The 15,983-nt window shown below is 38.8% G+C and overlaps 2 protein-coding genes across 2 annotated transcripts; one reads left to right on the plus strand and one right to left on the minus strand.

Annotated features, from left to right (window-relative positions):
- Window positions 1-782: 782 nt before the first annotated feature.
- LOC106308531 lies at window positions 783-2,655 on the minus strand. The gene is made up of 2 exons (XM_013745683.1): window positions 1,448-2,655; window positions 783-1,320 (listed from the first exon to the last, which is right to left on the minus strand). Exons 1-2 carry the CDS (start codon window positions 2,653-2,655, stop codon window positions 783-785), a joined length of 1,746 nt encoding a protein of 581 aa, XP_013601137.1.
- Window positions 2,656-12,960: 10,305 nt separating this feature from the next.
- Window positions 12,961-15,559, plus strand: LOC106312441 (chlorophyllide a oxygenase, chloroplastic). Its single transcript, XM_013749965.1, has 8 exons — window positions 12,961-13,111; window positions 13,202-13,408; window positions 13,615-13,989; window positions 14,071-14,218; window positions 14,281-14,465; window positions 14,543-14,655; window positions 14,732-15,026; window positions 15,107-15,559. Exons 1-8 carry the CDS (start codon window positions 13,025-13,027, stop codon window positions 15,269-15,271), a joined length of 1,575 nt encoding a protein of 524 aa, XP_013605419.1. The 5' UTR covers window positions 12,961-13,024; the 3' UTR covers window positions 15,272-15,559.
- The last annotated feature ends 424 nt before the right edge of the window (window positions 15,560-15,983 follow it).

The following is a 15,983-nucleotide window of genomic DNA, read 5'->3' on the forward strand; positions in this document are numbered from 1 at the left end:
TCTTTCTTCTATGAATATTGAATTCTAAAATTTGAACAATTTATGCTTACTGATTTGTTTGTTCTTGGTAGGGAGAGCTGTTTCCCTTTATATCTCATACCGGGAACAATGATGTGGTTGATAATGCTGAGTTCATTAGGGAAGATGAAAAAAGGATGAAAGAGTTGGTCGTATTGTTGCTCTGATGAATGCCAAACAAGACTGGAACCAATTCGCTTGGGAAGTTGAGGCTTTACCTCGAAATGTGGAGCTTTCTGATTCAGAAGAAGATGTTGAAGTCGAAGATGTCACAGATGAACCGTCTGTTGTTGTAGAGGAACCGGCTGTTGTTGCAGAGGAACCGGTTGTTGTTGCGAAAAGGGGCAAGCGCAAGCTTATAGATCCCGGTGTAGAGTCTCGAAAGAAACAACTGCTTTGTCAACGGGCGGCTGAGCATAACAGTGGTGTCTCCGGTGATCTGAAGACCTTCATTGAAGGTTTGTTCACCTCTTCTTTCAACTCTTTAAAGGAGCTGGTGCAAAAGGACATTCAAGAGCATTTTGACAAGGTCCATAATGAGATGGCTCAACTCAAGGAAACGATGTCTCAAGTTACGGGTCCTTCACATACAGAGGGAAAAACCAGAGCATCTGAGATTTCGGGTCCTTCACAATCAGAGGGGAAAGACCAAGACAAATCATCACAGAGTCCGGGTCCTTCAGCAGCAAAGGGAAAAGCCAATGGCAAGGCAGCTGAGAGTTTGCCTCCTCCTTAGTGTACATGTCATCTGTTAGTGTGTGTGGTCATATTCCAACACTGAAGCCTGGTTTTATGGCGCGCCTGCATGGGATTTTCATCAGATCAAATTTTCCACAAGAACACGTGCGTCTGACCAAGTTAACCGAGCAGTCGAAAGTGTCACCTTGAAATAAAAACCTATGATCGCTAACTGGAAAGACCTTAAACGTTTTACCCTTCTCAATCCTTCTGTCAATCTTCTTCTCCGCAACAATGGTCAGTGGCTTCGAATGCTTAGAACTTAAAGTTCTACGTTTGAAAAACCATCGAGTCATCATTTCCCTAATGTTGTCCAACAAAGGTATCACTGGAAACTCTCTAGGCGTACGCAAAGCAACATTTATTGAATCCACAGGGTTAGTAGTCCTAATATCATATCTGTAACCCGGAAACTGACAACGAGCCCACCTCCTTACATCGGTATCTATGAGATAATTTCCAATTTCAGGACTAATAGCGAAAATAGCAGTGAACACCTTACGAAAATCAGCTGCTCGATAAGCTTTAGAAGCCTTTGCAACCAAACCAACCACACCTTTCCCGCTGAAATATGTCACAACATTATTCAGCAAGTGGTGAATGCAAATTCCATGATGAGCTTGCGGATAAACTCTCGCAATAGCTTTAGCAATTGAGGAATTCCTATCAGATATTAAGTTGGCTCATAAACCAGTTCCACGCGAGGTCATTCTCTGAGTCGACAACCCCAAAGGCAATAGGATATAAACTCGAGTTTCCATCTAATGTAGTAGCCACTAGTAATACTCCTTTGTATTTGCTCTTCAAAAACGTCCCATCCACTACAATAACTTTTCGAATTGCAGCATAGAAACCACAAACACTCTGACCAAACGAGATGAAGAGGAATCTGAATTCCCCTTTTGTATCCCTTTCATAAAACGTGTGTGACCCTGGATTAGCTTCCTTCATCATATGCAAGTATTTAGGAATTTTTTCATAACCTTTCTCTGGAATACCTTTCACTGCGTTGATTGCATATTCACGTGCATCCCACGCCAAAGAATAGGATATCTCAACTCCATGTACCATATGTATATACTGGATTATATCATTCGATCTCGGCCCTTCTTTAGCAGTTTCATACTTATGCATAATCAGAGTACCCACTGTTTTTGCTGAAACTGTCCTAACAGAACCCTTCCTATTGGATGCAGCACATGAATGATCAGGTACATACTTTTTGATGATAAAATATGATGACCCTGTTAATCCCTCTGCACGAACACGCCAGCTGCAATCATCATCTGACCAACGAATGTACCACACTTTTTTATCCGATCTGGCAACCACGTAGTCGAAATTATGTTTCATTGCACATATTTCGAATGCTGCCTTCAAAAGTGTTTTGGAACTAAAAGATTGACCCTTCTTCACAACATCCACCAAAGAGAAGCAAACACTATCTTCATTGATCTTCTCTTTGTCACACTTTTTGTCATCTTCACTATCAGGTACCTCAATATCTTCTTCTGAATCCATATCAGCTGCATCGTCAGACTCCATATCACCTGAATCGTCAGACTCCATAGTCTCTTCCTCTCCGTTAGGAGACTCAGTACCTTCTTCCGCTATGTTAGGGGCTTGAGTACTCACACACAACTGCGTCGAAGCTTTGTTCTTTACATATGTAAGAAAATTTCTAACTTGCCGATCACTGGTGATGATAACAGGGGGTGAGTAGATGCTATTGATCAAATCGGAAGGTAAATAACCCAGCTCTATATTGACCATGTTTATATCAATTCCAAAGTCTTCACACACCATAACCTTTAGGTTTTCAAAGCTTGAACTTGTGTCCAAAGTAAGTAACATGCCTCCTTTTTCTTCATCAGAAAGAAATCCCCATCCATTGTTCATCGACGATTTCCACAAACCACATGAAGCATATATGTTAATCTTCATATTTTTAGAATGACAAAAGTTTGGAAGAACTGAAAAATGAAGAAGAACTTCCACGTTAAATTTCAGAAATCGTGCTATGTTGAAGAAGAAGACTAGATTTTAGGAAAAAATAAATAAAAAAGGAAATAAAAAACATTTAAAAGATTTACTGAATATTTTCTAACCGTTTTTGGCTAGATTTTCGGATTTTGTAATTTTATTAGGTAGAATTTGCATTCTATCTGTTTAGAAATTAGAAGGTCTGGTAGAATATTGTATATCACCAATGTAGACAAAAAGACAATATGAATAATGCATTTCCTACCTTAGTAGATTAATTAATTTTTGTAGCGCATCAAATCTACCAGTTATGTAGAGCATAGAGGGAATGAGGATTTTATATTCTTCCCTAGTAGTTGTTAATATTTTCGGTGTATTGCGCATTCTACGGTTGGTAGATCACTATGTCTTTGTTAGATTATACATTCTAAACCTCCGTAGATAGTAGATCTGATTTTCTAACACCTTTTCCCCATTTTTGAAATTACTATTCAAACATTTTTTGAATCCAAATATATTTTTCTTATATGCAGTTGCTTATCTACATCAAATATACTATTTTTGCAGATTTTTTTTTATTTTAAAAATATTTGATTTGGATTTTTATATACAAAAAAGGTAATGAATGTTCAAAAGTGACAAAAGTTAATTTTATTCTAAAAGGACAATACCTTAGTTTAGTTGTTCTATATTGGCAATTTTCCCATGAATATATCACAATGATAATTGAAGGAAAATATTGACCAAAAAAGTTTTAGTAAAAGAAATTCAGTGAGTTGAATCCGCACCTTGCTTAATTATTTTAGGACTAGATTTGCGATTTTGATTTTCATATTTATATACATTCCTTAATAGATAATGCACTAATAGAAATGTGAACTTACATCTTATTATATAAAAAGCAAGATATTCATTTCTAATCTCGCATTCTAATCATAAAATAAATTCTATGTGGTGATTTGTGAATAATTTAATATACAATAATAGTATTGCAAGTTAAAAAAAAAGATTGAACTAGAGATCTCAGCTTGTCCACATCTGCAAAAAATTCACCACCAATCAAAGTGATACATCAATTTGCCATGTCATCTCCTAAACTAAACGTAAAAGAGTTTTAGACCTAACTTTTTCTCTGTTCACCGTACAAACCCAATCTTAGAAATCCAATACGTAGCCCAAGACCCAAGCATTCTTTTTTCCTTCCCTTTCTCCACGCATCTCTTCCTCTTCCTCTTCCTCAGATTAAAAAAGCAAACGCCAACCTTCCTGCTAATATAACTATTTCTTCACTTTTATTTTTTGTGACATGATAAGTCACAAAGCCTTTCTCCTAAGCCGATTTCCTTTATTTTTATGGTTTTCCTTATTTTCTTGATTTTATTTCTTTTTTTTTTCCTAACTAGGTTAAGCTTCTCTTTAATTTTCTATATACGTAGCCTCTCGGGAAGCTTTTAGAACACACCATCAATAAACTATCATCTTCAAGATATTACTTATCCCTCAAGCAATCTTTGCTAAGTTCATACAAAAAGCTTTGCATTCGAACTCTGTCTTCCGAGTTGATCCTTCTTCATTCGTGATCATCTTCTAGGCCTTTGTTTACCCATTCTTCGAATCTACAGTAGGATTTCTAGTTTGGGATCTATCTATCAAGGTTTCCTATCTTAGTGGTATCAGAGCAATCAATACCTTAGGACCGAGCTTGGACACCAGACAAACTACCGCACTAACCGGGATGAACAAACAGATCGAAGATTTCGTTTATCACAAAATCAACAAACCGAAGGTATCCGAAAAGAATTAGGAGGTGAAATCGCTGAGCTCAAAGCAATATTGGAAAAATACTTTGCCAACACTCCACCACCTTCAGCACAACATGAAGGTTCTTCTGGTCTTAAAGTGGCATACAAATCAAACAAACCCGACCCACCAGATCATCTTCGCAGAGAACAAAGCACAACCAAAACACCTCAGCTCAACCCCGAAACTAACCCTAACCCACCATTCCCTAATGGATTGTCATCACGACTTACAAAAATTGGGTTCCCAATGTTCGATGGATCTGTACTTAGAGAATGGGTTTACCGCTGCGAACAGTTCTTTTGAATCGATAGTACTCCACCGGAACTAAAGGTTCGACTCGCCTCTCTCCATATGACCGGCAAAGCTTTACAATGGCATCATGCTTATATTGCCAATCGCTACAATATATTCCCACTTTGGCCGGAATACGTTGCTGCCATATCTGAACGTTTCAGTGAGCTCTACGACGATCCTTTATCTGAGTTAGTCAGCCTGAAACCAGGAAGCGACCCTATCGACGTTTATCTAGAAAAATTCGACTGCGCTATGAACAGACTAACACTCGCCGCAGGTCATGCCTTGAGTATCTTTCTCACGAACATGAATCAACACCTCGCACTCCACGTCCGTCAGTTCAATGTCACTACAGTTCCTGCCGCAGCACGAATTGCAAAACTCCATGAGCTTTCTCTTCAACACACTTTGGTGAAAACATCTCGAACGTCTATCAACTACTCTCAAAAGCAGAATTTCTCACCATTCAACAAGAATCAAAACCAAGCACCGACTTATACAGCTCCAGCTTTCAATACAAAACCGCTTCTTCCTAATACCCAACATAAGCGCCTTACATTCGAGGAGATGCTAGAACGCAAATGCAAAGGAGTATGCATGTTTTGCGAAGAACCATTCACTCCGGGCTACCAATTGAAACACAAACGATCTCAGATCCTTTATCTAGAAGCTGATCAGGGAGACATATCTGAGAACGATGATGAGGAAGAACCCGCAGCATGTATTGAGCTTGAAAATCAAGATGACAAAATTCCCACAATATCAGTTCACGCTTTAAACGGTTTTCCAACATACAACTGCATGTGAATTATGGGCCAGCATGAGAAGAAGAAGCTACACATTCTTATTGATCCATGAAGCATTCATAACTTCCTCGACTTACAGATGGCAAAATCTTTGGGGTGCAACTTCATACCGACCAGACCAATGACTGTAGCAGCAGCAAGTGGCGATCTCATCACCAACTATAAGTGCAGCAATTTTGCATGGAAAACACAAGGTTATGACTTCAAAACAGAGATATGAACCCTACCTCTTTGTTGCAGCGATCTAGTCCTCGGTGTGCAATGACTCTCCACATTAGGACCCATCTTATGGGACTTCTTGAACCTTTGTATGGAATTCACATTCAAAGGACTGAGACACGTTCTCAGAGGAATCACACCAAACGAGTCCAAAGTAATCTCCAGCAGTAGCCTGAACAAACTGATGCTACAGCAACCGCAAATTGCCCCCCTCCATCTACAAGAAAACGATGTCACATCAGAATCACAACAAAGTCTCAAACCTGAAACGATTCTCTATCATATAGAAGTTTCTGATACAAAAATAGATACATCTGGTTCACTGCAACATCTCCTCGACACATACTCGGATGTCTTTGAAGAACCAACAAACCTGCCTCCTTTTCGCCAGGGTTCAATCACAAAATACCGCTGGAATCAGGAGCAAACCCGGTTAACTTGAGACCTTATCGTTATTCCTCCCTGCAGAAAGATGTGATCGACAGAATGATACAAGAGATGCTGACTCAAGGGGTTATTCGATATAGCTCAAGCCCATACACCTCACCAGTCGTTCTCGTGAAAGAGAAAGACGGTTCTTGGCGACTTTGCGTCGACTACAGAGGTCTCAAAAAACAAAACATCAAAGATAATTACCCAATACCCCTATTAGAAGACTTGCTCGATGAACTCGTTGGCGCTAAATTTTTCTCTCAATTGGACCTACGAGCTGGATTTCATCAACTACGGATGGATCCTGAAGACGTCCATAAAACCGCGCTTCGTACTCACTCTGGTCATTACGAGTACCTCATCATGCCTTTTGGACTAACTAATGCCCCGTGTACGTTACAAGGCCTCATGAATCACGTATTCGAGCCTGTCCTTCGGAAATTTCTTCTGGTATTTTTTGACGATATCTTGATATAAAGTAAGACGTGGGACGATCACTTGCTTCACTTAGATACGGTTTTAGGAATCTTGCGCCATCAACAACTCTATCTCAAGATATCTAAATGCACTTTTAGAGCTACCAAGTTAGGGTATCTTGGACACTTTATCTCCAACCAGGGCGTCAGCACAGATCCTGCAAAGATAAGAGCAGTGGAGCATTGACCGACTCCAACAAATCAGAAAAAAACTCAGAAGTTTTCTCGGACTCGCAAATTACTACCGTCACTTCATTCAGGGCCACAGCATCATAGCCCGTCCCCTAACTTTTTTACTGCAAAAATATAGCTTATCATGGTCTTCTGAAGCATCGGCTGCCTTCCAAACGTTAAAAGACGCCTTGGTGTCAGCACCTGTCCTTGCATTGCCGGATTTCTCTAAACAGTTCATCGTCGAAACTGATGCATCTAAAACAGGTATTGGGGCAGTCCATATGCAAGACAACCACCCGGTATGCTACATCAGCAGAGCGTTAGGACCTCAGCATCAAAACCTATCGGTATATGAAAAGGAACTTTTCGCCGTTGTCCTTGCAGTCCAAACATGGAACGCGTATCTCGCCCACGCCAAGTTCGTAATATGAACAGATCAACGAAGCTTAAAATATTTATTGGAGAAAAAGATCACTACACCATTCCAGCATATGTGGTTATCAAAGTTAATGGGTTATACGTTCGAAATCCAATACAAACAGGGCAAAGAGAATGTAGCCGCAGATGCCCTGTCCCGTGTATCTGGTTCTCAGCTTCTCCACATCGCTATATCTCAGATTCACCATGGCTTTTATGAATCTCAATCACGACTTTGGGAAACCGACCATAACCTCAAGAAGATTATTGACGACTTGACGACACAACCGTCAAAACATTCTACCTATTCATTCATCAATGGAGAATTACGTCGAAAGGGAAAGCTCGTCGTTGGTGATGATCCTGCAGTAAATCTTCATATCTTTAACTGGTTACATAACTCTGCGGTTGGGGGTCATTCTGGTCAAGATTCAACGCTACAAAGAATCGAATCCTTGTTCTTTTGGCCAAAGATGAGCTTGGAAACACAGAATTATGTCCGCAATTGTTCGTTTTGCCAGCAAAACAAGAACGACTTATCTGCTAAACCAGGGTTGTTACAGGCACTTTTGGTTCCTACTGGTGTCTGGGAATCAGTGACTCTCGATTTCATTGAAGGCTTACCACCTTCTTCGGAAAATCATTGTATCTTAGTGGTTATCGACAGGTTCAGTAAGAACCCTCACTTCCTCGCTTTATCACATCCATACACAGCTATGGATATCGCTAAACTCTATTTGGATCAAGTTTTTCGTCTCCACTGTATGCCGAAAGATATCACAAGTGACAGGGACCCAACTTTCCTCAGTGAAGTGTGGAGAGAAATGTTTTGTGTCCACGGTGTTGATCTTAATTTTTCTACAGCCTATCATCCTCAAACCGACGGTCAAACGAAGGTCACCAACAAAACTCTTGAAACATATCTTCGTTGTATGACTTCAGACTCCCCACATTCATGGAGTTCTTGGCTTCCTTTAGCCGAATGGTGGTATAATACTACTTATCATTCAGCCATACACACCACTCCGTATGAAATTATTTATGGCCAACCTCCACCAATACATATGCCATATCTTCCCGACGAAAGCTCATCTTCTTCAGTCGACAGAACGCTCCAGAAACGCGAAGCAGTCATCGACCTAATGAAGTTTCATCTCCTTCGCGCACAGAATAGAATGAAACAGTATGCCGATGCAAAATGCTCTGATCGAGAGTTCAAGATAGGTGATCACGTCTACTTAAAACTGCAACCTTATCGCCAACACTCTCTCAAAGGTCGCAACATTCCTCATAAACTATCTCCGCGGTATTACGGTCCTTTCCCCATCTTGAATCGAGTTGGATCTCGCGCTTAAAAATTGGATTTGCCTCCAAATTCTGCGATACACAACGTCTTTCATGTTAGCCAGCTCAAGCTATGCCCCAATCCGCCATTCTCAGTACCTACACTTCTGCAGTATCTCAACGATGTTGGCACAAGCAAAATTCCTTAGCTAATATTAGAGAAGAAAATGGTTAACCGACACAACAGAGCGGTTACAAAGATCCTAGTCCAATGGAAAGGGTTTACTCCAGAACAAGCTACTTGGGAGTTCTATCAAGACTTCATCGCCAAGTATCCTGACTTTCATCCTTGAGGCAAAGGATGTTCCGAAGGGGGGAGTATTGTGACAGGATAAGTCACAAAGCCTTTCTCCTTAGCCGATTTCCTTTATTTTTATGGTTTTCCTTATTCTTCTTGGCTTTATCTCTTTTTATTTTTCCTAGCTAGGTTAAGCTTCTCTTTAATTTTCTATATATGTAGCCTCTCGGCAAGCTTTTAGAACACACAATCAATAAACTATCTTCTTCAAGCTATTACTTATCTCTCAAGCAATCTTGCTAAGTTCATACAAAGAGCTTTGCATTTGAACTCTGTCTTTCGAGTTGATCCTTCTTTATTCGTGATCATCTCCTAGGCCTTTTTTTACCCGTTCTTCGAATCCACAGTAGGATTTCTAGTTTGGGATCTATCTATCAAGGTTTCCTATCTCATTCTTCAAAGCTCTCTTTATTTCAGTAACCCTCCAATGGCGAAGACCGTTTCAATTCTTCCATCTTCACCATCTATATATCTGACACCTCATTTGGATAGAACCCCTGACTTGAACCACTCGATTCGCTTTCTCACAAGGGAAACCTTTTTTAGAGGGATATGAGCTACTGCATCAAATGGAGCTTTTCATTAATCAGGTTTTAGATACAACACTCTTTGTAGTCAGATTCTTTTTTTTATTAATTTTCTGACATTTCCTTGTAGTTCATCAGTTCTTACCTTAGCAATATTTCACAGATTATGTGTTCAATTGAAATTTTATCTTAGGTGTTGGCTTACGCACACCAGCCTTACAAATAAGTGATCAAACCACTTACTACTCAAGTAATTTCAAAGATAAAAAAATAGTAAGTTATTTCATATAATGTATGCTCAGTTGGTTGAGAGTCGCTCATGTCCCGGTTCGTGTTCACGCCGTCATCTTCAAAGGGGATCTGATATGAAAATTGAAAACTGAGCATTTTGTTGATGTGAGGTTACTCAGTTGGTTGGATAAATATTTTATTAGGCCACTGGAGAAATGCTGCATTATTCAAGAGGAATGCCGGTTGCTTCAGATGAAATATTTGGCTCAAATGTTATCCATGTCCATAGCGCCAGTATCGAATGGTATACAAAACTTCTAACATTTGCCAATCTTTGTTTCTGAAAATCCCGTTTATAGAATTTGGCTCGAGTGTTACACCCTTTTGAATGATAGAACTATTAAAAGCAGCTAAATGAATTGTTCAGGGCACCGCAAATTTACTCTGAAGCTGACACACTGAGGAACCTAAAAGCAATACTTGCAAGGGGACTGAAAATCAAGTGAACTAAAATGCAATCTGAAAGGGGATACCTTAGTCTGCTATGTCAAGTCTCGCTGGTTGGATTATGCATGTTTTACCACATTCTTTACATTCGCATCTTAATATAGTTATAAATTACTTACCACAATTCCAATTCTAATGTGAAACTATTATTTTTGGGTCCTTACAGGAAGACTTTCTTCTGCTTCATTGGCTCATTCTTCAATCAAATTTCCCAAACGAGAAATATAGACATAGCGCATCCAGAGCTGAGTCCTTACCAAAATTGTATCAAATCTGTTTTCCCCATCATATTTTTTTTTTTATATAAGACTCACAGTATGGCTGTATCATTATTACCTTTTCAGAATTCCTACTGAGCTTTGTTCTCTGGATAAGTCACTGGATGTCACAAAAGATCTTATTCTCTGTGGATATGCACTCTCACAGAGTGAGAAGGTCAGTACTAAGCATCTCTTCTTACCACAAGACAACCAAGAAACCCCATCCTATGTGGATATACATACTTGGTTCAACGTTAATAGAGCTTCTGCAAACAAAAAGACTAATCTTCACGTTGCATTGCTTTTTCCTAGTGCCTGATGGAAATTCAGTGCGACCATATCAAAGTACTAGAACACAAGTGTTACACATGTGCTTGCTTCTAGGGACGCGTAAATAGCATGTACAAGAACTTTGAATGTTATTATGGGTATTCTGATATTATCAATGGACAAGGGATTATCAATGCATACTTTAAGCTAGATTGCTCACTCAGGATTTCAAATGCTCTTTACTTTTTTCAGTAATAAATCTTTGTCTTTACATGAATAAACTTCAACTGTTTCCAGGGATGAAAGCAAGTCTCGAAGCTTCTCAAACCTATTGACGAAGAACCATCTGAGAATCATGTCTTTTTTTTTTTTTGCTAAAATTTTGAGATTCACGTCGCCACTCAAGAATTTCACGATGGACTAAAAACTGCAAAACTCAAAGCAGCTACTAATGTAAGTATATTATAAACATACCCAAAGAAAAAGAAACTCAAATCTGAAATTATTTTTAATGAGTCGCACTATTAAATTCTGTTTCGCAACAGTTCAGTTGCTAACTTGCTATGCTTCGATTGATTCGATTGAGTTGTTTTATTGGGTATTCTCACCTCTAAAGAGATTTTTGTAGAACTTTTTTTCTTTTGGTAAAAATCAGTTCTCCAAGGTGAATAAACTTTGTTTTTGGGGTAAAATGTTAAATTATATTTTTGCAGAACTTGGCCTCAAAAGATCAATAACAGTGTATGGCTTCATCATCGAGCTTGATATCATGTTATCATGCTGAACCATGCAAGTTAAAAACTAGATCCTCACGTGTCTTACCAATTGTATTGAGAAGAAATTTTATATTCGTGTTTTGTTGATAGCTGCCGGAGTTTAAGTTGATATCATGCTAGGCGTGAATGATCCAGCTAACTTCGCATTTCCTCAGCAGGCCGAGGAATCTGGCTACCTGTTACTGGCAGCGGTGATACTCACGAAGAAAGGAGCGAACTGCAGCGGCGGCAATACTAGAGCAGATGTGTGCGTCATCATTTTGGAGAATTTCGTAATAAAATGTATTTACTTATGAATAATTTTTTTGTATATATACAAAATTCGTTGCTTAATTTATTGAGTATGGCTTCTGTTTTCTTGCGCATCTACGGGTTTTTTTTGTCTTTAATCTTCTATCTCCATAATGCTCCAAAACGTACAAAGACCAGAAAAGATTTTAAAATAAACTCAAAACATAATAAGTTGATCAAAAAAAAAACTCAAAACATAATATAAAAAATTATATAACAGACTTATACCATATCCTAAAAGTAGTAAAAACCATGGTATATCGCTCAGTCATGTTGTCGGGTCATGAATCATTCAAATGACATCCTTACAATCCATCCTAAAGTGCTGACAAATCGTGTATTAAAAACATGTTCTCCATATATCAAATTAGAGCTTTCAGTTCTGAGTACAAAAAGAAAACAGTTGTCGTTTTTTTGTTTTCCAACCTTAAGAGTTTTTCATTCTAATACCCATTAAACCAAACCCAACCATATCAACTGTAATGTGATTTTAAAGTCCATGATCTATCTACCAAACAAATATTCCGCAAGCTTAAAGCTGTATTAAGTGCTTGGTGTAGTGTTTAAAATTATTATTATATATTGTCCAAACTTAAAAATATGTGAATGAACTTCGTCATAGTATCTTGGTTATTCGAATAAAATGTTTGCTCATCTTTCTACGATGCCATCTTATAAAGTTTGAACATTATGTGGAAAGGATTACTGAACCCTGTATCATCTGTTCAAATACCTTTGTCTCAGATGTGATATTTTTGTAAAGACAAATGTAGATATATTTGTAAAGACAAATGTAGATATATAGATATATTTATTTGCAAAAAAATAAAAAAAACAAATGTAGATATATTTGGACAATTAAATATGTATCTTATAAACAAAACTAGTGGTGGAAAACAAAAGCAGGGAAATGACAAAAAGGTAAGAACAGAACAAAAGATATCTTGGAGAATCCGAGCTGGCAAATCCCTCTTTAGCATCATGTGGATATCAGCAGTGCCTTCATTACAAATCTCTGTACACGTGTCATCTTTCCGGAGGCTTGCTCAGATCGCGAAGGAACTCTCTTCTCTTATCAACAAAAGAATCTTGAATAAAATCCCGTTCTCTAAATTTGTTTTCTATTTGTCTTCTTTTCTTCCTTTCTCTCCGGTGACGCCATGAACGCCGCCGTGTTTGCATCTTCTGCCTTATCTCTTCCTATCTCCTTCTGTAAAACTAGATCATCTAAACTCACAAGAAAGAAGGTAACTACTAACTATACGCGAAGCTTTGTTTCTTATTGTCTTTTCCGATTTGGGTTTTGAGTTTTTTGAGTGATTGTTGTTGTTGCTCAGGGACTAAAAGGAGAATTGAGGGTTGAGGAGAAGAAGAGTCAGTGGGGACCTCTGTTTGATGTGGAGGACCCGAGATCAAAACTTTCTCCTTATAAAGGCAAGTTCTTGGATGTAAATCAAGCTCTTGAAGTTGCTAGATTCGATATTCAATACCTTGATTGGCGTGCTCGTCAAGATCTTCTTACCATCATGCTCCTCCACGACAAGGTTTGCTTCTCACATTCACCTCTTTTAAGCTTGTCTAAATCTAAATGGATCCTTGAGTGTATGCCATTGACAAAATCATAGATATAAAACTGCTAGTTGTTGTTTTTTTCCAATTCGCAAAACCAGAGAGCCTATGCTCTGTTTGTTTCTGTGGCACTAGTTTCAATATGTGTGTTTATAGATGTTGGAATGAATGTATTTGTTAGGTCGTTGATGTACTCAATCCTCTAGCTCGTCAGTACAAGTCCATTGGTATCGTGAAGAAAGAGCTAGCTGAATTGCAGGAAGAACTAGCGAAAGCACACCAACAGGTTCACATATCTGAAGCAAGGGTTTCAACTGCTTTAGACAAGCTAGCTCACATGGAGGAGCTGGTTAATGATAGGTTGTTACTAGCTAGAAATGCGACAGAATCAGATAAACCCTCGACACCAACCTCGGTCCAGGACTTAGATAGGGAAAAAACAAACATCGGTGCAAAAAGCTTGAATGTTTCTGGTCCTGTCCAGCCTTATAGTCCAAACCTTAAGAACTTTTGGTATCCCGTTGCTTTCACTGCAGATCTCAAGCATGATACAATGGTATGTATATGCTTGATTCGTCTCTTGTCTTCCCTTATTTACAAACCTGTAAAAAAAAATTCTATTGTTAATGTCTTAAAGGTACCAATTGACTGCTTTGAGCAACCATGGGTTATCTTTAGAGGAGAAGATGGCAAACCAGGATGTGTACGGAACACGTGTGCTCATAGAGCGTGTCCTCTTGATCTTGGCACAGTGAAGGAAGGGCGTATCCAATGTCCTTACCATGGTTAGTAACTCATTCTCTGCATTTGTGTGTTTTAAACCGACTTATCAAGTGTGATCTTGTAGGATGGGAATACTCAACTGATGGAAACTGTACGAAGATGCCATCTACAAAGCTACTGAATGTGAAGATAAAGTCAATACCTTGTCTTGAACAAGACGGTATGATCTGGGTTTGGCCCGGCGATGAACCACCTTCACCTACACTTCCTTCTTTAAAACCCCCATCAGGGTTTGTAATCCATGCTGAGGTAACTCCTACGTTTCAAGAAGTATCTCCAATGATTTCATCAGCATTTTCTTATGTTTTTTTCTGACAAAAACACAGCTTGTAATGGACCTACCGGTGGAACATGGGTTGCTTCTAGATAATCTCTTGGATCTTGCGCATGCTCCATTTACTCACACGTCTACTTTTGCAAAAGGCTGGAGTGTCCCAAGGTGTGTGTCTTAACTCTCATGACTCTGTTCTGTATTGAGATGAATCTGTTTTAACCTTTTTCTCTGTTTCTTGCAGCTTGGTGAAGTTCCTAACACCATCTTCAGGTCTTCAAGGATACTGGGATCCGTATCCAATCGATATGGAATTTAAACCGCCTTGTATCGTGTTATCGACAATCGGGATCTCAAAACCAGGAAAGCTAGAAGGAAAGAGCACTAAGCAATGTGAAACACATCTTCATCAACTCCATGTTTGTCTACCTTCTTCAAGAAACAAGACAAGGCTTTTGTACCGAATGTCGCTAGACTTTGCTCCTATATTGAAGAATCTTCCTTTCATGGAACATCTCTGGAGACATTTCGCCGAACAGGTAAAGTAAAGAAACCAACGAGTATCATCGATCATCTTGATGATATGATCTGATTGATCGTTTGGTTTATTTGTATCCAGGTCTTAAACGAAGATCTAAGGTTGGTATTAGGACAGCAAGAAAGGATGTTGAATGGTGCAAATATATGGAACTTACCTGTTGCTTATGACAAGCTTGGGGTTCGGTATAGACTATGGAGAAACGCGGTAGATCGTGGCGATGATAAATTACCCTTCTCCGGCTAACTGTGATCTAATGTTTGAGTGACGTGGAAGGAAAGTTTTAGCAGGTCTCATTCGCCAGCGACCTTGCAAGAAATGTGTTTGGTATTTTTGTCTGGTTCGTTGTCGCAGCAGAGAAGCTTGACTTGAGTCAAGGATTTGGGGGTTCTGTGAATTCATCTTTGAAGACTATGAAACAAAAGACTTTTGCGTAGATAAGAAAGAAATTGTTCATTGTAAATCAAAAAGGAGAGATAATGTTTACATTTTGTGTTGTACAGTTGATTCAATTGAATATTGGATATTTTGGTACTGTTTGGGAAAACAAATTATGTTCCCAAACCGACGCGGACTTCCAAACTAAATTAAGTGAAAACCAAACTTTTCGGTACAGTTAAAAATCTCAGCCATAGTTAGAGATAATAGTTTTTTTTTTTTTTTTTTTATTACTACAACGGCTATTCTATTATTCAAACTTGAGGTGATCTGGGGAGCTAGACCGGAATAGAACAACCAATAAAACATAAGGATGTATGAAAAGAACGTGCATTCTTAGCTAGCGAATCCGCAATCTCATTCTGCATCCTTGGGAAGTAGCTGATCTTGAAGTCTGAAAAACACAACCGAAGAGTTTGAATGATCTTCAGCTTTGTTGAGAAGTTGGGTCAATCTTGTGGCTGTTCTAACATCACAATCAGGTCTTTGCAGTCCGTCCCAAATCTCTGACAGTACCAGT

Source organism: Brassica oleracea, chromosome C8, assembly GCF_000695525.1.
Source record: "Brassica oleracea var. oleracea cultivar TO1000 chromosome C8, BOL, whole genome shotgun sequence".
Classification (NCBI taxonomy): Eukaryota; Viridiplantae; Streptophyta; class Magnoliopsida; order Brassicales; family Brassicaceae; genus Brassica; species Brassica oleracea.